This window comes from Brachypodium distachyon, chromosome 3 (assembly GCF_000005505.3).
Source record: "Brachypodium distachyon strain Bd21 chromosome 3, Brachypodium_distachyon_v3.0, whole genome shotgun sequence".
Taxonomy (NCBI): domain Eukaryota; kingdom Viridiplantae; phylum Streptophyta; class Magnoliopsida; order Poales; family Poaceae; genus Brachypodium; species Brachypodium distachyon.
This window is the reverse complement of record NC_016133.3, coordinates 18,292,125-18,313,793: the sequence shown is the minus strand read 5'-3', so window position 1 is coordinate 18,313,793 and position 21,669 is coordinate 18,292,125. Positions and strand designations below refer to the sequence as shown.

General features: G+C 43.1%; 3 protein-coding genes across 10 annotated transcripts; 2 read left to right on the top strand and 1 right to left on the bottom strand.

The window, feature by feature from the left end:
- Nucleotides 1-2,938: 2,938 nt before the first annotated feature.
- Nucleotides 2,939-15,494, bottom strand: LOC100834810 (nuclear nucleic acid-binding protein C1D). Of its 7 annotated transcripts, none has more exons than XR_002964494.1 (8): nt 8,748-9,069; nt 8,598-8,653; nt 8,196-8,250; nt 8,035-8,115; nt 7,723-7,961; nt 3,952-6,917; nt 3,711-3,813; nt 2,939-3,323 (listed from the first exon to the last, which is right to left on the bottom strand). XR_002964494.1 is itself a non-coding variant. In XM_024460631.1 (7 exons), exons 1-6 carry the CDS (start codon nt 15,477-15,479, stop codon nt 7,753-7,755), a joined length of 543 nt encoding a protein of 180 aa, XP_024316399.1. In that variant the 5' UTR covers nt 15,480-15,494; the 3' UTR covers nt 2,939-3,323; nt 7,723-7,752. The 7 variants fall into 7 exon arrangements, 2 of the variants coding, with proteins under 2 accessions (XP_024316399.1, XP_003571598.1); XR_001407265.2 differs by having other exon boundaries at nt 3,715-3,813; XR_002964493.1 differs by having other exon boundaries at nt 3,711-6,917.
- Nucleotides 4,995-15,202, top strand: LOC100836666 (F-box protein SKIP1). Of its 2 annotated transcripts, none has more exons than XM_024460630.1 (2): nt 4,995-5,227; nt 14,270-15,092. In XM_024460630.1, exons 1-2 carry the CDS (start codon nt 5,028-5,030, stop codon nt 14,841-14,843), a joined length of 774 nt encoding a protein of 257 aa, XP_024316398.1. In that variant the 5' UTR covers nt 4,995-5,027; the 3' UTR covers nt 14,844-15,092. The 2 variants fall into 2 exon arrangements, with proteins under 2 accessions (XP_024316398.1, XP_003573635.1); XM_003573587.4 differs by lacking the exon at nt 4,995-5,227 and adding an exon at nt 11,382-11,849 and having other exon boundaries at nt 14,270-15,202.
- Nucleotides 15,495-16,245: 751 nt separating the features above from the next.
- LOC100836362 (glycine-rich protein 5) lies at nt 16,246-17,347 on the top strand. Its single transcript, XM_003573586.4, has 2 exons — nt 16,246-16,728; nt 16,842-17,347. The coding sequence occupies exons 1-2, from the start codon at nt 16,575-16,577 to the stop codon at nt 17,087-17,089; spliced, it is 402 nt and encodes a 133-aa protein (XP_003573634.1). The 5' UTR covers nt 16,246-16,574; the 3' UTR covers nt 17,090-17,347.
- Nucleotides 17,348-21,669: the final 4,322 nt, after the last annotated feature.

Genomic DNA, 21,669 nt, shown 5'->3' with positions numbered 1-21,669 from the left:
TCTGAGAGGGAGAAGGTGATGGGGTGGCGGCCGGATTTGAGAGAGAAGCAGAGGGAGAGGGAGATGGGGCGGCCGGGGGAGGGAGATGGAGAGGGAGATGGGGACGGCCGGGGGAGGGAGATGGGGCGGCCGGGGGAGGAAGAGGGAGATGGGGACGCCCGGAAGGAGATGGGGGTGGCCAGATCTGAGAGGGAGAAGGTGATGGGGTGGCGGGATTTGAGAGAGAAGCAGAGGGAGAGGGAGAGGGAGAGGGAGAGAAGGAGAGGGTCGGGAGGATTTGAGCGAGACGGGGAGGGAGATCACCTGAGAGCGCCTCCTGCCTCCGCCGTCATCGCCGCCAACTCGCCAGAGAGAGAGAGTGGAGTGGAGTCGCGAGAGGTCGGGGGAGGAGGTGAAAAGAGGGGGAAAACGCTTCGGCCGCGCGCTCGCCTGCGCCTGGCTCGCCTCGTCCGGCCAAATTTCTGGGATTTGCTCAGCCAGCATCTGAGAGGAATATGCTTCCTAGCTGGTTGTCCATATCCATGCCATTCACCCAACTAAATGAACGCCATCCAGGAAAAATGTGGATATCCCTATCCCATCCACCCCTAGGCAGACAACCAAACGCACCCCTACGGGCAACCCTTTCCTGCTGCTTGCTGTTGAGTGCTGCTTTTGTGTGTTGAAAGGTAAAACAAAATGTTATTCTTGATTGTCTCACATGCTTTGCTTGTACGATTATAGTAGAGTAAAATGCATGTTTAGTCAGTACTTTATAAAGCTAATCTAGAACCCATGTGTATGCTCTGTGAATAGTATTGTCATTTTGCTAATAGGGAGTAGAACACATCTACCTACTAGTAATCACCATCACCATTTTCTTTGCTCACACAAATTAGTCATCAGAATCAACACTAGAACTTGTTTCCCTAATACACTAAAACTTGCTGTTAGTGAGAGAGAGATGGACTTAACTTTTCTTGGAGCACTTAGCAGTAGGCCGCGCACGCGGACCACCGGTCCCAACGCCGGCGAGCTGGGGAGGAGGAAGTGGGACCTTGATTTTTTTTTTCTTTTATTTGACAGCTCGTTGGATGGGATTCAGAGGAGTACTGCACTACTACTTGGGATGGGCACTAATCTTTACTGGGAGCTAGCAGTAGCACACTAGCACACATCGACACACACTTGCATCTTTTATTTCATCTGTACATTAGAGACTAGGTGTGAGTAACTTAGAAAATTTGATAGAAATGCATGTTTGTCTTGCTTGTTTTATTCTATTTATTACAATTCCGTTTGGAAAAGTTTTAAGTATGTCTATGGATTAAATATTAGAAGTTGATTCCGGACAAGTAGGACACCCGGACGGTGTTTCCGAGTTGACCGGAGCGCTACCAGGCAAGTCGCATCCTTTAAACATGTCTTCGAAAATGCTTTTATGAAATTTGGCGTATTTCAAAATACTTGCATGTCACTAAAAAATAAGTTTTATAAATATTAACAATATTTATGTGGATCGGGAAGATCCATTAGTTTGGTCAGTACTAGATACGCTGGCCCGGACAGGGTTACAGTTAGAGTATATTCGGCGGGTAGGGAGTTCAGGTAGTAGAGCAACCCGGGTAGGGTTGACAGAAAGTCAGAGCTCTCCTACATAGAAATATCATATAAGGACAAAACAACTGGCGCTTACTTCAAAAACGGCGCAGACCGTACTGACCATAGACCTGGAATGGGACAGGCTGAACCGAACCACGCCAAGTAGCTGCCTCTGCCCGGGTGAGAAGGTGACTGTATCCGGGTAGGTGCAGACACCCTAGGGCGGGACCTACCAGTCAGGGGTCTTGACCCGCGGGCCTACGTAAGGCAAGGCGGCGAAGCAGAGGTAGTGTACAGCTGGTTTTGGTTCTGGTACCTTGGTCTAGTCGCGTGCATGATTAGTGCGCCGACGAGGATTGACCAAATGATGCTACGAGCAAAGCAGTACACTTCTGATCAGAGTCAAATGTGATATCACTCCTAACTTCCGGATTTGGAAGTGCGTCATGTGGGTTTTCCTCTTAACACAGGATGTAAGATCCCATGCCGATCCGTCGCCCGTAGATTTTTCAAATAAATTATGGTTTTCAACAAAATACTAAAGATAGCTTATTTTTGAATATAATTATTTTTTGTCCGACGGCTTGATGGTCGTCAAGGTTAACTCATGCATAGTCCTTTCCGGTGACTTGCAGAGTACGTATTTTCAGCCTTGCTTCTTATTTTGTTTTCAGAACCAATGATCTTTGTGAGCCCCGAAGAGGTAGAGGCCGGTACTTATGATGAGTCCGGTCCTTACTATGAAACTGAATATGCTGAGGTGGAGTATGAGTATGAGGATGCCGCTAGCGAAGATGATGTTGCTTAGACCACCAGGAGGGTAGTTCAAGATGGCCTATTAATGTCTAGATTAGAGGCATCTCTTGCCGTAATAAAACTTGGAGACACTTGAGTGTCCTTGTAATAAGACACCGTCCGCGAACGGTGAAGGTTTCTATTGTACATGTTACTGTTTTGCTCAAGTTGATCTTGACGCAACTCTTTACGTGACGATTCTTCCGTTACGCTGATTTGTCAGAGGTAACGGAACGTCATGTACTCCCTCCGTTTAATATTAAATATCACATGTATCTATGTAGAGTAGAAAAAATAATGCTACTCCGTACATTAGTTGTTGCTTATAAAACTAAAAGTGCCAAAGTTCAAAAACTGAATACTATAATGGAAATAGTAGGCGTATTTAATGGCGAAGCTTACCAGAATGCCTCGGGCATTACCAAGCGAACCAACTCGGGCCCTAATATTGGCTTAGGGCAAATAAAACCAGGATCATCCTGCGTCATGGCATGTGGAAGAACTGTAAGTGGAATGTGTCCAGAGAGTAGTCTACCAACTAATATATCCACAAAAGAGAACAATCGGGTGAAAAGGCAAAGCCTGTAAACAGAGTTCATCCATCAAAATTCACAAAGCCCTTGCTAAACCTTAAAAGGGTCACAATATTCCACTAGGTTGCAGATCCCAAATCTTCTGCAAAATATTCAACTAGTGTTTACATATACATACCAAACTCCAGTGATGTTACACCGCAGAAACCACATAATGGAAACAAAATAGTCAAAAAGTTTGAAATACGCTCTCAGATAAGATAGACAGGATTGCAGGATTGAGGCCATTGCTCCCGAAGCTTCTGTGATTTTCTTGAAGCTATCATTCCATCTTGCCATGTACACCAGAGCACAACTGAGAGCAATATTTTCATCATCATCCAAGGCAAGTCAGCTGCCAATCTACCATTTCATCTGCATATACGAACAAATAGCTAGGGATCAGGGAAAGGCACACTGAAGCAAGGTATGCATCTCACACCCATTGTTAAGATGGAGCATGTCTCGTCAAGCCTGTCAAGTCCGTATGATATCAAAGTGTATAATACATTTCAGATACGGATAGAAAAACAATATAATAAAAATGTTACTTCAAATAATACAAAAGAGATTAACGCTCCAAAATAGCACTTGCTTGGGACTACCATGTCTAATTGCAAAAATTCACTTCATTTTTGTTTTCTAAAATCTGTTGATAACCTCTCTTCTTGGGCACAAACTTGCGGGCTCTAGTCGTGGAAAAACTCACAAATGCACTATAGCAAAAGCATTATAGTCTACTTCAGGACAACTACATCATACCTACCACTCTTTAGCAGCGTATTCAATTTCCTCGTGGAAACCCCACTGCAGTCAAATGTGGAAGCCACTTCAGGTGCTAGCTGGTACTAGGTTCTTAGATAGCCTGAGGCAGATGGAGCAACATAAGAAGCCTGCTCCCGAGAAATCAGGCGTAAAACATCAACATAGGTATTTCTGTACTAGTTAGGTGATAATTATAGTTGAGTATAATTCAGAATGATTCCCAAGTTCGGGTTCAGACCAGCTAGGAAACTTTACTTTCCAGCTGCAACTGGAGAAGGGCTGCAGAGAGGATGGTGAGCTTCTATGAGAAGGAAGCACTTCAAGTTGGAGTAAATCTCTCTTTTTCCCTTGTAGCTGACAATCTGACATGATACTATGTCACCTGAACCATGGATGAGATCTAGGACCACTGCACTACGATACTAAGCATTTGAGCATCTTTTGCCTTTTGGTTTCGTTTCTACTTTCTTGTCTTTAACAATGTCAGCCAAGAAGGTGGGCTGCTGCCTTAGTGCCTTCGGCAGAAAGGCACTGCTCCCAGACCCAGGATAGACTGAGGCGTTTTACAACGTGTGCCACTCCCAAGTGTGCCTCTCCCAGGCATCTATGCAGTGCTTTTGATGACAAAGAAGGAATCACTGCGCCTCCGTTGCTCGTTCTTGCTGTGTTGTACCACCAACTCTGTTGTTGTTAATTGTTATTGGCATGAAAAGGAGTAATGCTCCCAAAGACAAGAGAGTAAATCAATATAACAACCATGGAAGAATGTAGATGGCACAGCTGTGCAACCTCCCAAAAGCTCGTGTTGCACAAAGAATAAGACCTAGCATCTTTCTGATAAGAACCCAGATTTCCTTTGAAATTAATGCGCACAGCCCAATCCAAATCTTCTGGCTCGTTTCCTTCGATACAAACTCGCTTCCGACTATGTTTATTCCTGGTTTGTTCTTTGTCCAAGTAGATTTCCTGGCTTATCTGTTTATCCATACTATTGCCATAGCTATTCCTCCGGACTCTGTTTTCCTAAAGTTGCCTGGACTCCATTTTCCTGTCGCTGCACGACATGGCTGAAACATACATGCATGATCATGTACTCTTGCTGCAGTGCACATGTATGTTGATTGTCATTCCCGTAATATTCTTCTATGCCACTGCGCTCCTGCTGCTGGCCCTCCTTACCCTCGAGCTGTAAAGTGGTGGCCACAGTTGAAGACCTTTGTAGCCCACCCAAACATGCATAATGAAAGAGAAGCATGCTGAGAAAGGAAGAATTGCAGTCCTGGTCTTATTGTTGCATGAGCACAAAAACAGGAAATGGAGTTATCGCGGCATTGTGGCCACACATCATGTCCCTTTCCGAGTTGCCCTCCTTCTATGCAGAGACAGGACCATCCCTGTATCACAAGAATATCTCTTAAATTCTCGTGTGCAAAGTGCAAACTTACAGCAAGTTTGCTCTCCAATCCGAACTCCGAATGGAAGGATCCAACCGTGCAAACAAACAGCAGAAAAAGGTATGTTCACATGTGTATGTAATTTCTTTCCAATGGTGATTCCATATCTGACTTATGATCACAGCCGCCGCCACTGTTGTCGCACTCATATCTGCCGTTGATGCTGAGCTAGACTGCATACTTATCACCGCTGCCTCTCTGCACCTACCTAAGCTGCTTCATGCAGTGCTGCCGCTGCTGTGTTGCTGTGGAAGATGTTCCAGCATGCATATAATAACTCAAAACGAGGTTGCCAACAGCAGCTATAGATGCACCGGGCCAGCAAACTCCCAAAAGCTCATGCTGCATCATGATCTGATGTGCAAATTACAAAAACTAGCTTCTTCCAGATAAGAAAAGGATCCCGCCTTTTTATACTTGACACGCACCAACACATATGCAAATCTTCTACTCCAGCTTGTTTCTTTGATATCCTCCTGGATGATGCTTGCACCAGCTATCTTGTCTGGGTATGTTTCTGGCTGATTCTTACTTTGTCTGAGAAGGTCTCCTCAGTCTATTCTTCGCTTACAGTGCTAGCTATTCCTACTACTGCTGCTGCCTGCCCTGACAACACATGCACTTATGATCCTGGACTCTTGCCACAGCGCAGACAAGTGAACAGCCATTGTTCCTGCAGGTACTCTGCTCTGCTGCTGCTGGCCCTTCTACTCATTCTAAAGCAGAGATGTTGACGCTACGATTAAAACATTTGGTGGCACCTCAGAACAAGCATAATGAAATAGAAGCATGCTGAGAAAGCTAGAAAGGAACAAGTGCACTCATAGTCTTGCAGTTGCATGCACACAAAGATCGGATATACAGTCATCCTCGTGCTGTGGCCATCCATGGGGTTCTTCTCAGAGTTGACTTCCTTTCATGCACAGATAGGACCTTCCTCTTCTCAAAGAATATCCCCTGAATTTCTGTGTGCAAACTTATGACAGGTTTTCTCACTAATCCAAACTCCTAATGAAAGGATTGGGACATTCCAACCGTGCAAAACAAACCGGAGCAGAGATATTCTGACCTACCTGTCTCACATGTATCTACATGCAATTCCTTCCCAGTGACCGATTCCATCTCCGAACATGGGATCCCAGGCTAAGCTATTTCTTGTGTACATGGGTGCATCACTTTATGTCCTGGACCAGCCACTGCCACCGGTGATGCAATCATCTGCGCTGTTGCTGCTGCGCTAGGCTATCTCTGCTGCTTCTTGCTGCATGCCACTGCCAACTGTGGTGTTCTTGTTGATGTGTAAGACAAAGATGTTCTGGAAGAACTCAATAAGAAGTTGCCACAGCCAATGTTGATGCATCGGTCTTGCAAACACCCGGAAGCTTGACAAGAACTAGCATCTTCCTGACTTCTGGTATGTTCCCTTGATATCCCCACGGATCGTGTGGTGTAGTTCCCCCTCTCCGATGTTTCTGGTTGACCATTCTGTGTCTGATTAGATCTCCAGGGTAATAAATTATTCCCTCTTATTGGTGATTCGGTGTAACTATTCTTCAAAATCTATTTTTATGCTATGCCTGCCTTGGCCAACACATGCGTGTATGCTGCTCCCGGACTCTCACTGACATGCATTTTGCCAACCTTGGCCATCGGCCCACAGATATTCTGCTCTGCCTCTGGGCTCCTGTTGCTGGCCGCCTGGCCCATTTCCTCGTCCTCAGTCTTCAAGGTGGTGACCATGTTTGATCACCTTGGCAGTCCATCCAAATGCGCAAAATCAAAGAGAAGTAAGCATAGACACAAGCCTATATGCCATTTACTGACTAGTCACTTCAAACATCAAGCACCTTAGGAGACACATTACATACGCTTGAATCTGCAAATACTGCATTGTGCATTGAACCACGTAATAATATGCTACCAAGCCAACCCCCGTGTATCAAATGGACAGCATGGTGCTATCATCAAAGAATAAACTTTTGGTCAACATTAGACACTACTGATTCCATGAATTGTTTCTAGCAGCCTCGATATAATGTGTAACAAAGTGATAGATTCATATTTTGTTGTCTACTGTGTGTGTTGCATTCAACATACATTGTCTAATTTAGAACCATCACGAGAAAATAAATCCTTTCTGTACTAAACAAGGAAAATTTCATCATATAGTAGTGATGTCTGTTGACATGTCAACATGACTAGACCAAACCTGGATCCATAGGATGCACTTCAAACAGTTCTAAAGTAGGTGTCCTTGAAAGCTTAAATCCGTCCAAAGCAGAGGGACCAAATATACTTATCTGCTATTTAAATAATGTAACTAAATTACATAGGCAAAATTAAAATCATATGGCAAAAAAGGTTTGCTTTAGGGATTCACCATTTTAGAATATTCAGGCCACCATATACCACTAAGTTACAGATGGCAATAACTAATACCCAGTGAAGGACTTGCATCAAATAGATCATTAGGGATACACATATTGATACATAGTTACATACACTAATGTCAGATCTTGACCAAAATGCTATTGGGATTATGGATGAACAAATACCTGAGAGCTTCACAGGACTAATATATCAATCTAGTCCTCATCTTCATCGGGAACAAGTCTAACAGGGCCTTTCAACCCATTGCCATTGTACCCACTAAGCTCCTGAGAAGCCTTTGCAAGGAACTCTTCTGCAGCGGCACGAACTGACTTCCTCTCTGGTAATGGCTGCATCTTCCTCTTCTTCCCAGACCAGGCCCCTCCTTCCCCTTTACTGATTGCATGCATGCTCTTCTTCTGGTCTGAAGTGAACGGAACCTCAACTCCATACCACAAAAACATAAGAACATACAAATTTAAGAAGCAATTATGTACCAGCTGTCAAATGGGACAACGAATGGCCAATGAACCTTGCTGCTGCTTGAGTATTCACAGTGGTGGTAGGACGCAGTGGTGCTGCAATTCAGAATCAAGTTGTCATTGCATATCTATGCATACGCCAGGCGTACAATAAGAGTAAATAAGTAGTCAAGTACCCTTGTCCCAGTCCTCTAAACGATTTAACTTCTCCTGCCACAAGCTTAACCTTTCCTGCAAAGGAAAGAACCAAAGCTCTTAGGAACTAAACCTCCAGCTTAAATGCCAAAACAACTGATAAAAAGAAAGTGAAAAACAAAATTCCATGTCTCACAGAATTCTCCCCCAAGGATTACAATTTACAAGTATAAAAATTCTCCTAAGCAGTGCTCCAAAAAGAGATGAAAATACTGCAACATGACAACACCCCACTAAACAATAAACCATGTCAAAGGTGAAATTTACAAAACTACAAGCTCTGTTTCGACGACCCACGAACAATTTGCGCATGAATTACATAATAATGAATGTCACCTCTTGGATGTAACTATAATAGGGTTCTTGGAGATATATAAACTTACGAACTCCTTCTTGATAGGGTGCTCGTCCGGATTAATCCCCGAACACCTCAGCCGCACTGCAAAACCACCCAAAAAAAGGCGACAGTTAATCAGAACGGATACAAATTGCATGCCTGTTGTGTAGCAAACCGAGAAGGCGCGAGCCCCTGCCTGCGAGGAGGGAGGTGGCGGCATGAGCTACAGCGAGGAAGGCGCGTGCGCGACGCAGAGGCGGGAGCTCGGCTATGGCGTCGGGGTCCTCGGCCGCTGCAGCGAGCAGCTCGGCGAGTTGGTCCCCCACGGACTCGGTCGCCGCGAGCGTGTCCTCGGCTGCGGACAACACGCCGGGCGGTACTGCCGGGGGTGCTCCCACGGCGGTGGGGGTTGTGGCCATGGTTGAGTTGATTGAGGCGGCGGCGAAGGCGGAAGCCGAAGCGAGCTTGGTTTCCGCTTTGTTGTTCCTGTTCGACCGCTCGGTTTAGGGTACTTTAGGGTAAAGCTGGATGTTTTAAAACTGGTTTTGTTTAAACTGGTAGGCTTTTTTTGCAAATTAGCCCTACTTTAAAACTTTTTTTGCTTGCAAATTAGTCCTCCACGTCAGAGGGAGGGGATGAGTTGCTGTTTTCATAAAACAACCCATACTCAAAATACGTCAATTCAGCCAAATATGTATGCCATTTGATGATGCGTGACCAAAGTGAACCATTTAAAAGAAGATAAATGATTGCATTTCAATGTATCCGTATATGAGTGACCAAATTGAGATTACTGACACGGGGTAGATTTTATTCTTTAATTTTATCAGAACAGGTCGTTGCACATTTGAATGGTTTGATCTCGAATTCGGATTACTTAAGTTCTCTACGCAATGCGAGTCAGGATAAATGATGAAAATCCATTATATGGAAATGCATTGGAAGTACAATTTTTTTATAGGACAACACAACTTCTCTTTAGTTATAGTAGTGCTAGACATCCCATAATTTAATTTACATCCATTTAGGATATGCATAAAGACAGGAATACAACTTCATCTCGTGTTTGGCTTTATTTAAAGAAGACACAAGAACGTACACATTATTCAAAAACACTCTAGGTTGGCTTGTTTGCCACAATGCGGGAGAGTTTACCGTGCCCAAAGTGCAACATACGGGAACGAGGAGCCTGATGTTGATAGCGAAGTTTCGACCTTTTTGGATCACAGAAAAAAAAACCGTTGAAGTAGCAACAACACATGATTGAAATGTTACATGTTATGAATTTCTAGGGAATCTCAAGATGCAAAATTTGCTACATAACATGCTCCGAAGGATCGTGATACAATTGAAAGATGTGCATGAAAATTTGAAGAGAGTATGTTGGACTTCTCAAAACAACTAAAACGAGATTTCAGTTCATGTTGAAATACATATGGCATTCAGTGCATTCAATGCATTTCATATGAATTTCGACAGCTTCAATTCTATATGATCATCACCATTGCTGGATATCAAGTTTGAAATAAAAATGTGAGGCATTATCCACCTAAAAAGATTCATGCAACTCGTTACTTACGCCAAACATAGCAATCTTGCGAGTTGCGGTATTACAAGCACGTTGGCAAGAGAAAAAATTTGAAAGAAACAAAGTAAAAAATACGTAGCTTCCTTCGCCAGCACGACAATCATTGACTTGTCATAGTCACTGATGTTCTATGTTTTTAGCACCCTTACAAGAGTAGCAGCAAGACTAGCCACCGCGTCAGAATGAAGTTCATCCCTCGTTTGCACTAGTTTCCTTGTGCCAGCAGCAACAAGATCACATATCCCTGTCCTCTACCATGTTTTGGTCTTCACGTGATTTTAGCCATTTGTGTTGATCATGTAGTCTTGGTGGTTTATCAGGTGCCTTATGGTTCATAATCTCCACAACTCACTTCCTGAGGATTTGGGATAATCTCTTCTACATTGCCTTTGTGTTCTAACACACCATCATTTTCATGACCAAGGCAAGGCAGGAATAGACTAAAATCTACAAGATGGAAAAAATACATCAGGAATGAGCACCGACAGTTTTGTGAAGACGTCACACTTATGAGAAAATGAGAAATGAGTCGCTGAACAAACTGTACAAATTTGCATGCCCGTGTTAGTATCACATCTAGAACTAAACGGAAAAGAATCGGTCTCATAAATATTCCCTCCGTTCCTAGATACTTGTCGTTGTTTTAGTACAAGTCAAGAAATTTCAATAGACGATAATGTTATACTCCCTCTAACAAGCGTCGGAGATTTAAAAATCAGAGCGCATCTTTGAAAATGACAGTCAAAACGCAGCCTCAGAAAAATGTAAAAATCCTCTCTCAAAAAAAAAAAGAAAATGAAAAATGTCAAAATCTTTGGTAGAATATCTCTTTTAAAAGTAGCTTAGTCCCATCTGCTATAGCTTGAAGTAGTCCTAGAGGACCGGCATATTCAAGACCAATGCGTTGTTGGATCGAAGCGGATATTTCTCTTTCTAACCAAACAATTACGAGTACTTTTATTGTGATTCCCAAAAAAAGGGTCAAAATGGGTAGAATCCATATAAGTCCATAGATTTCTTTTAATAATTCTAATTTCGAAAAAGAATTGAGAGTTTCTACCTCTACCCTATATGTTATCATTAATATCTATACTACCTAATATCGTCATGTTATCAGCCAATTTCACTTTTTTAACTAACTGAGGAAGAATTTGCAAATTAATAAAACCGCGTGGACGAATTTTCCATCCCCAGAAAAAAAGACCATCATCTCTTACTAGATAAATCCCTAATTCACCTTTCGGGCCTTCTAAATCTTTGGAGCTCCTCGTGAGACCTCGTCTTGTCCAAAATCCCGAAAGAGAAAACTGAAAAGAAAACAAGAGAGCGGAGAACCCTAGCTAGCGAGATGGCGACAGGAGGCGAGGCCGGCGAAGCTGCGCCGGAGGAGAGGGATTGGTCGGATCTGACGCCGGTGTGCCTGGCGGACGCGTTCTCGCGGCTGGACCTGGAGGACCTGTGGCGCGGCGCCATGGCGTGCTGCCGCTCGTGGAGGGACGCCGCGCGCTCCCGCCCGGCCCTCTTCGCCGCGCTCGACCTCGAGCCGGCCTTCGAGTCCGTCGGCGCCGACGCCGCCGAGTGGTGGACGCCCGCGTTCCAGCGCCGCGTCGACGCTATGCTCCGCTCCACCGCCTCGCTCGCCGCCGGGGAGCTCCGCGAGGTCCGGGTCCGGCACTGCTCCGACGACGCCCTCGCCGTCGCCGCCGAGAGGTGCGTGGAATTTCTTGTTTGTTAGAACCTGATGGGCTGAGCTCCTTTGCGGGCCCATACACGTTTGTGTAAGATTGCGTGGGGGCTTTGTGTATCCACGGGTTGTGGCATTTCCACTGAAATTGGTGGAGGTCCGTGAAATATGTTACTCATTCTGTTCCGTTTTAATTGACGTCCTAGAGACTTTAGGATAGCTTTGCAGGACGTCATTTAATTCGGATCGGAGGTAATATCTGTTAGAAGCTCATATTGCCAGTATCGATATGTTTTCTTGGTTAATGTCCTGATTGTATTTTAACTGCATTGTCCAGCGATTCGTATGGCCTTTGGTCCCTACTACATCAGAGAGTGAAACATTGATATTCATACTTCTATTCGCACAAAGATTTTTTTTTTACTGTGACATAGTAGCAGATCGCAGATAAGAACAGTAGAAGAATCCTTTTCCACTTCATGCAGGCATGATTAGTTATGTCTAGAGGTGGGTAAACACCAACAGGCAGACTGCCGGGTGGACTCAGCTTGGTTGGGGAAGAGATTAGATCACAGATGAGAGGGATGAACTTGAGAAAGGAACATATTGTTTTTTCATTGCTTATCCTCTATTGATCATTGCCAGACGTTTAATAGCTGGGGTACAAATTGGCAAACAAACCTAGGGTTCACGTGGCTAACAACCAAATCTGCTCCAGATTGATATGGTGATAACTGATAACTAGTAAAAGGTAACATGAGATTATCTCCTGTGTGCAGCTGGGTCAAGGCCCACATCCTCCTAATGCCTTCCCATGACATTACACCACCCTTTGAGCGGCTTGTCCTTGAGCTGCAGTAGTGGCGACAGGCGCTGTACCCCATTAGAGGAAGTTGATGACGCTTAGATGATGGACGTCAATTAGTGGAGCTGTCCTAAAGAACAACCTGTCTGTCTCACTGCCACGATGACCAAAGAATAGCCACCCTTGCAGCATGGAGACCATGCCGTTGTGGTCATCCACTTGCTTTTAGAGGACGGTCGACTTCATGTGCCCATCTTTGAGATTCAGGATTTCATCATAAACGATCGTAGGGTACATGTTCTTTTTCATCTGTTCCCACCCTTTTGGTGCCAGCTTGTTCCAGACTTCCAGATGCTCATCTGATAGAAATGCATTGATTTTCTTGAGGTTGGGGGTGGGGGGCTGGGGGTGGCTTCCCCTCTAGATTGGTGAACACTGCATGTCTGTGGTGAAGATTGTGGTGTTAGTGAAATGCTTGTTCTGTGACATTCTTCGTAATCCGAGAAGTCAGATCATAAAGCAAGAGATGGCATCGCAAATGGTAGATCCTAGACCGTGCCAAGTTATATTGTCGCTTTCAGGTTGACCCGACGAGGGCATCATCACTCTTTTGATGGTCCATATGTCCCTTGACTGGAGCCAGATGCACCAGCTGCAGACCTCAACCAGGCCAGTTAACAGGGGGTGTCTGAAGTGAACCTACATTGGCCCGTTTACCCCACAAAATAGTAACCCAGAAGACTCCCGCTAGTTGATAAGGTGTCTTCTCGGTTACTGTTTTGCAGGATGTATGGGCCACTTTTAGCCCACCTCTTCCCCAGGCCATGCAAGATGTCAGTAAAGTTTAGTGGCAACTGGCAGTTTGGTTCTGTGGGCTTGCCTCCTTTGTGCAGTGGAGTGAGTAGGTTGGTACGCAATCTTATCATCCAACCATATGGTACACAATCAAATTAAATGGTGATTTGAAATATTCCAGCAAATGAAACAGCTCGTCCCTGAAGAAGCCTGCCAACAGTGCAGAGCAATGGGACGTTTTGTGGTGTAACCATTTTCTCTTGTTCACATAAGGCAAACCAGTTGGGAGATCAAAGAATGGCATATGTGTTGGTGAGTTACTGAGTGCAATAGTATAGGAAGCTATCCATAGGGCTACAAACAAAACAACCCATACAGTATTGGACTGTAATTGCATTGCATGCAATGTGTATGTCAGCACCCTATCTTTATTTATAAGCTCTTGGACAAAAATTCAGTGACGGGTACACTTGGTAGTGTATTTCAAACACTGTTGTATTTCCTACTGAAATTCTGTAAAATGATAATCTTGAATCTTGATTAAATTAACTAGTTTTCCCTTTATGATAAAAAGATGTACTAGTTTGTTTGCATCTAATTATTTACTATTCTTGTTGTGGAAGTTACTTTACTCGTGTAGGTCATTGGGGTAAAATTGAGGATGCTTTGTTTGGCTCCATATACCTGAAGTAATGCTTGATGCGTTTTCTTTGCTGATATATGAGTATATGTGTCGTCTATTCGTCTGCATTTGACATGTCATTATGCGTGAGAATTGTTGTCATCTCCCACTTGGATTGGAAGTTTCACTCTGAATTCACTGTCAACGTCTATCCGCATGTGCAGCTCTCAACAGCTTTGTATCCTCTCCATCAGAAGCAGCCCAAGCGTAACTGACCGGTCAATGCTCATTGTTGCGTCATGCTGTCCTATGCTCACAGAATTGGACATCAGCTACTGCCACGAGGTTTCATACAAGTCACTGGAGGCAATTGGTCAGAACTGCCCTAACCTTGTGGTTCTCAAGAGGAGCATATTCAACTGGCTTGATTCATCAGAGCATATAGGAATAGTTCCTGATGACTATCTAAGAGGATGCCCCCAAGATGGCGATAGGGAAGCCATTGCAATCTCAAAGTCCATGCAAAAGCTGAAGCATCTTGTGCTTAGGTTTGGAAAGCTATCTGGTGTTGGCCTCAACTTGATCGTAGAAGGATGCAAGGAGTTGGAGGTTCTGGACCTGTTTGGCTGTGCAAATTTGACAAGCAGGGGAATAGAACAGGCTGCTATGAATCTGAAGAACCTGGAGACATTTGTGAAGCCCAACTTTTACATACCGAGGTCCTCCTTCCACATGGAGAGGTATGGACACTGGCAATTATACGATGAGAGGTTCCAGACAAATGTATTTCAGATATAAAAAAGAAACTCTCAAGGGTCGCCCCAGGTGCTGGCTTTGACCAATGGGCCTATATGCTTTTAGCATATATGCATGGTAGGTGTGTTTGTTTAGGGAATAATAACAACATCCTGTTTTACCCTTTCCAAAATATACAGGGAAGGAAATGTTATTGTGCTTCTGTGATATGTAAAGTTATATGCTGTATTAAGCTGTTGTTCTATTGTCAATTGTTTCTTGCAAGAAACCTGTTAAATTCTCTTTTCATCTCTCTGTTGTTTCTTCTTTTGAGAACACATCGTGCCTGACATCAAGCGCACGCTTGTTCGATAACTTGTACCTACACAACTGTCGAAGATGGTGTGTTCATTTCATTGGCATGTGAACTTGGTTTGGTTTTATCCTGGAATAATGGCATAACGTGTTCTCACGTAACGTGGTTATTCCTCCCTTTCTTTATTCGGTGCTGATCCAAAACACCTTTGGACAATCGCCACTTTTCTCTCTGTCTCATGCTCTCACCACTCCAGCTGATTGCTTGTCATTTTCATGTCCAAACAGATACGCGGCCTTCTTTTATGGACAGATTTCGTATTACTTTTCGGTCAGTTGGGATCTCAATCGGATGTCTGTTAACGTTCTGAGCACAGAGCACATGTATAACAACAAAAAATTTGGGAGCATTGTAAATGCATCATATTCTTGTATGGGCTTTTATAGGGAGGAACACATAAAGTTTAAATTCATGGGGAGAAAGGTGGTAATGTGAGAGAGGGAGGGAGAGATTTATAGAAGTGAAATGAAATTTATTTTGGTGCCTTTCTCTGTCTGAAATCTGCCCTGAAAAGGAGAGCACTACCTTACACCAATAATCAGTAGACATCATCTTATCCTTTTCATGATGACAATTTTTAGCTGCATCACCCGACTAGAGAACTAAACTTCTTGCATAACTCGTCATAATTTTTTATTGGTATTACAGGTGTTGTCATCGTTTTTTGGCTTTTCTTTATTGATATGACTAGTCTTCTGGGGTTAAATGACATGTCTGAATTCTTGAGCTATAAGATGACCATTCAGAATTCGGTGAAAACTACGTCTGAGAGGGAAAAGACCACACCGTTTTCTCTTCTGATCAGACTCTCGTGCAGTCACTAACAGAAAGAAAAGGAGACGAAAAACCAACTGCTGGATTTATTGATTTTACAGCCTGCATGTGGCCTCAAAATCCTGTAGTAGATACTTTAAAAAAAAAAATCCTGTCGTAGATAGCTGGAAAAGGCCAAAGGGTAGGTCCATGGGGCATCAAGGAATCTGTGCGCCCACCACATGCACAAAAAGCTATCAAATCTGCACCTTGCAGTGCCGTTTGCCCCCTCCTCTTCCCCTTCAGTAGCAGATCAATGGTGCCCAATAGCACTGAACTGAAACCAAAGCATCTGATACTATATTGCCTGTTTCGGATTTGCTAAGTACTAATCCTGGTTACCAAGCTAATTAAAGAGCAAGGAAGGCACAACAGAATAAAGAACCTCCACCTCACGAAGTTGTTTACATCTTTTTCACAGTGTCTGCTCTGCCCCCTAAAAGCACAAAGGAACAGGTGGCAAGATGCCAATAACTTTTGGACTGGTCTTATCTTAGCAGCTAGTACTAATCTCCATCCAGGAGATACTATAAGAGGAGCCTCCACTGACACTCAACTCAAACATCGGAGTTCCTTGTTGGTGGCCAGCACCGGCACATCTCAAGATGAAGGCAAGTACTTTTGCTCTCTTCTTCTTCCTCCTCCTCACCTTTGCCTTCCAGGGCACATGGTGTGCAGCAACAGCTGAAAGAAGAAGCAACTTGGTTGATGCAGCTCGTCGTCATCTCAGGCCTCATCTCCAGGTTCAGGGATTTCATGGTTAGTAGTACTGTGCTTCGATCTCTTCTCTCTCTGGCTTTCTTGGTCTTCCAGGTTCAGCCTTGTCATGAATGAAAGCAGAGCCTCTTATCGCTGCTTGTTTGATTCTCCAGGAGTCAAAGGCAAGAAGCTCTTGGAAATACAGAGTCCAAGGAAGCTTGGGGCTGGGCACATGGGCGGCGGCGGCCCCGGCGGCGGGGCGGGCGGCGGCGGTGGCGGCGGGAGGAACACCGGCGGCGGCGCGGCCAACACGAGGCCGCACAGCACCAAGAACGCCGGTGCGGTGGCGCTGCCGGCTCCGGTGACCTCCATCCTGGCGCTGGTTTTCTCCTCTGCCATTCTTCTCTCGGCGTTGATCTGATCTTGCTGCAAGGTGGTACAGTAGTACTCAGTGTCTGTGTGCCTAGTGGTGCTGCGATTTTCAGAAATTGTTTGCCTAATTGTTTCTCAGTGGTCCTGCTGATATATTGGATGTATGTTAAGGTCTTGAATTATCAATCCATTTTCTGTCAGATAGTTCTTACTTCTGAGCTCCAGCTGTTTGTATCTTGATGAAAAATCAACTGGTAAACCAAAAGTTTATCATTTGCTAGACAATGAAACCCAAATTTTATGCCAATATTTTTATGAACTTGGTGATCTTGAAAGGCTACATCACCGTCCAACAACTAAATGTCCCTATAAAAAAGAGATATGCTTCATGAGTGACAAAGATGGGGTCACAGGACTAGACACTCGGCTCAAATTCTAATGAAGGCTAGGATTGAGACTGCTCATATTTCAAGAATTTTTTTGTCTCTTTAAGCTAAATTTAATCGAAAGACCGTAATAAGTACCCCATGAATCCTTAAATAAAATGCTCTAGGGGGGATAATTTGATTGTTTGTCATTATGCGAATGAAAAGGTCTGGACACCTGTAATGCTCGTCCATTAACATTGTGTTAGGTTGTCTGGGCAGTTGATATCAATATGTTTTGCTCTAGGAAAGACAAAAATTGTCGCCATTCATTGCACGATAATGTAATCTAAACTGAGATTTAAAAAAAGCACCTTTTGTTTTTCCGACAAAAAACATTAGGCACTTGGCATGTACGTACATAACATGAGAATAAGTTAAGGGGAATCAAACACAACTTGGATGGTCAATGAAGATGGTTGAATTGTGCTCATTAAGACATAGTACCCTTTTAGTTTTAGGGATAGCCTAGTAGGCAACATATTCTATATAGCAAGACAAGAATGGTCACATGCCATCCTTCTTAACTAGATGATCGCCCGCGCGTTGCTGCGGAACATTTACCAAATTTTTTGTTAGAAAACATGTGCACAAAAGAAGAAAAAAAGATGCTAAATTGTTCATTGCTAAAATGTTGCAATGCACACATGCATATTTGTGAAGATAAAATCATGCGGTGCTCTTCCCAGGTTAATTGAATATTTTTTAATTCAGTCATTCAAAAATTGGAAGATCTGAGACATCCCTGTATTTTGTATCACCGCCTATAAAGAAGAAAACAAAGAACAATGCAAATCCAAAAACTATAAAGAAATCCATTCTTCTTGCATGGAATTCTTCATATTATTGATAAATATCAAATTAAGATTATAGGAAAGCTATAAGATATATTCAAGTGTAGCAAACATTGAGGTGTCTCGGTTACAAATTAGTGATCAATTATTATGAATGTAAGTAATACTATACTGTAAGGTTGAAGGCTGCAGAGCTTTATTATCTACTGCTAGCATATTGAAAGTTCTCCTGTATGTTTTGGAAAATGCAATCTTGTCAAAACGGAAATAATTTGGTATAAAGGCAAGGAAGATAATGCAGAACTTGGGGTAAATATGTTAATATACATTACCTGATATATTACTAGAATGCTGGATTTTTCTCAATTTTCTGTCCCGGTGGTCTTGTCTGCACTGCTGCATAAGTACGGTAGCCGAACAGTGTATTTTGGAGAGAGAGAAAAGTTAGTTCTATTGATAAGAATAATTGATATTGGACGTGATAAATAGTAAATACGCTTGCTTGTGTCACTTGGGAGGAGTAAGATCAAGTTCCGTTGAGCTGGACATGAGTAGAGCATTTCTCATATGAAGCATGGAAGAAAATGTAGTAAGAATAACTACTAAAATGTTCTTTGAAGTAGTATCTATGCGAGAATGGTAGGATTTGCCTGCATTAGCAAAATTGTTATTAAATGCATGGTGTCGGAAGTGTTATTGTACCTGCTTGATATCTTGGTATCATCTTTGCTAAAATCTATGCTTCGTTTTGCACTCGTCCTGATGTAGAAAGTGATTATTGGAGTCAATATTTTTAACAGAGCAATTCAATAAGCATGTACACCAGTAAAGCAGTACATTGTTTGTTTATGTTGTTTCTGAAAACTTTTTTGTGTATCACTTAGAGGTTTGGTCTCATATGAGGTCTCTGTGATATGGACCATTGCGCTGGAAAATAAGATTCGTTAGAAAATCCAAAAGTAAAGTTTTGTGAATAATTTTCCTGGATTAAATTTGTGAACCTCTGAGTACTTGGGGTGGTGGAAGATGGAAGGGACAATAGTTTATTATCATCTGATAACCTGATATTTTTTTCACAATTCAAGTGAATATGCAGGACACATACAAATGGAAAAAAACATCAATAAGTGGAAATTCACCTTAGCACAATTTTTGGTTCATATGATTCACCTTAGCATAGTATACACCAAAGAGCCATAACCTAAAAAGACAAATCATCTTAGCACACAGAGAAAGATACAATGAGAGGGAGAACAACTCGATTTAGTGGAGAAAATTGGGTGACGATACAAAGCAGATAAGAGATAACAATTAAATTCAATTAAGGTATTGCATCAAAATTCAAGTGCACAAACCTGAGAAGCAACTCAACCTCGAATGTATTAGCTCGAATCAGTTATACAACAACATAGTAGAACTAATATGAGAAAAAAAGCAGAGCATTCAAATGCTTTTCAAGCGATTCAAATTCATCTCCTTGATTCTAAAAGACAGTGGTCGCTGGTCAGGCTGCCTGCAGCAGGGCCTTCGATGCTCACGGCAAGCGCAGCTAGGCAACTGCGGCGACCTCCGCGGCGATTGCACGCCGGGTGGTGGAGATGATGCTGGGACGCCCAAGTCACCTGTGCGCTTTACGACGTGAGCTTGGTGCACGGCTTCAACACGTCGGTGTGCCCGTCGGCGCTGGAGTTCAGGGACAGGAAAATATAAGGTGTGGTTGCGTACGTGAAGGGAAAGGAGGAGAAATTAAAAGGAGAAATGGAGGAAGGTGAAGGGGAATAGATAGAAACACGATTTGGTTTCTCTTGATTAACTTGGAATGGCTCCCATTAAGGCCGAAATCAAGGTTGCGGTTACTTGGCAAACCGAAGGTGGAGCGGCGGCGGAAGAAATCTCACGGTTGGTGGCCTGGTGCGATGTTCGTGGCTGGCTGGAGGACGCAAGGCGGGCTGCATTTTGTGGGCTGTTCCAACGACAGTGGGCTTGACATGATGGGCCAACGAATTAGAGGGAAATAAATTTAGAAATTAGAACGGGAATCAGATTGAGATTGGAAATTAATGGATGATGACGTGGATAGCTTGCATGTCCAGCTTGCTAAATTAACTGCAGTTAGTGGGAATCGGATCGAGATTAGAAATTAATGGATGATGACGTGGATAGCTTGCATGTCCAGCTTGCTAAATTAACTGCAGTTAGTGGGCTTCAACTTTATAGAGTTTATATATTTGGTAAATATTTAAAATCTCAAAAATATATAAAATCATCAAAGAAACAAATAGGATAATAAGGGCTCATTTGATTCAAAGTAATTCTATAGTATTAGGACCCTTAGAATATTTGAGTTACTTTGTTTGTCGGATTAAATTCGTAGAAATATTTCCTATGGTTCACTCTACGTTTAATTTTAAAGGAAAATTTCCATCGAGTTCAACCGCCTGGAAAACATTCTTATGGTTCTACGACAACTATTCCATGCACACCCCCATGAGAATTAATGTGTTTTTTCCTGTGCTGCAATCAAACAACTTTTCTAACTCATTTATGTATTTTCTATTCCCCTAGGAAACAACATGTCATGATATTTCAATTCTGTCTTTTTTTCTTTCTATTCCTAGGTCTTGAAAATCCCACAGATCAAAGAGACCCTAAGGAAAAAAATGGAAGTTGTTGCCCCAGCAATAAAAATAAAAAGCTGCAAAGGAAAAAGAGAGAGCATTGAGCTATGAATTGTATTGGAAAAACAACGTGTACATTATCTCTATACGTTTTGAGGATAAATGTTGCTTATGCGCTGCACAGGCTGACACGTTATAAATAGCCACCTGTGATTTGTGAAGAGGTCTCTCGGCTTTAATCGTCTCGATCAGGTGACCGCACAGACAGAGCTCGAACAGGAGGACGAACTCGGTTTTCTCAGCATTGATAGAAACCTTCTACGTAAAAAATGTATGGATACAATCCTATGAGTTTGTGAATATCAAAGTTGTATTTCCTCAAAAGAAGAAAATGGGTGGATGGCGCAGTTGGCTAGCGCGTATGTCGCATAGGTTATCATCAGGAGTGATCGTGAGGTCGAGAGTTCGAACCTCTCTCACCCCAGTTCACTGCCTAGCGATGATGAAATGCTCCGTGACAATTTGGGTCGTCACCGTCGTCTGTTCCAGATGAAAAAGGAGCCAACTGAGCTTGTTTTTGTTTTACTATCATGCATTCCTCACTCTTAGCTTGTTTTATGCTTTTTTGGGTCGTGAACTTGTGATTGTGGCTTTTAATAGTCATTATTATCTGCACAATCGGAGAAAACAAATGAAGGTACGAATGAGAGGGCTAGCTGCAGGCCATCACCAGATGAACTTGGGACATAGAAAACTCTCTCATGTCGTCAATGCTCAAACTCAAGATCTGGT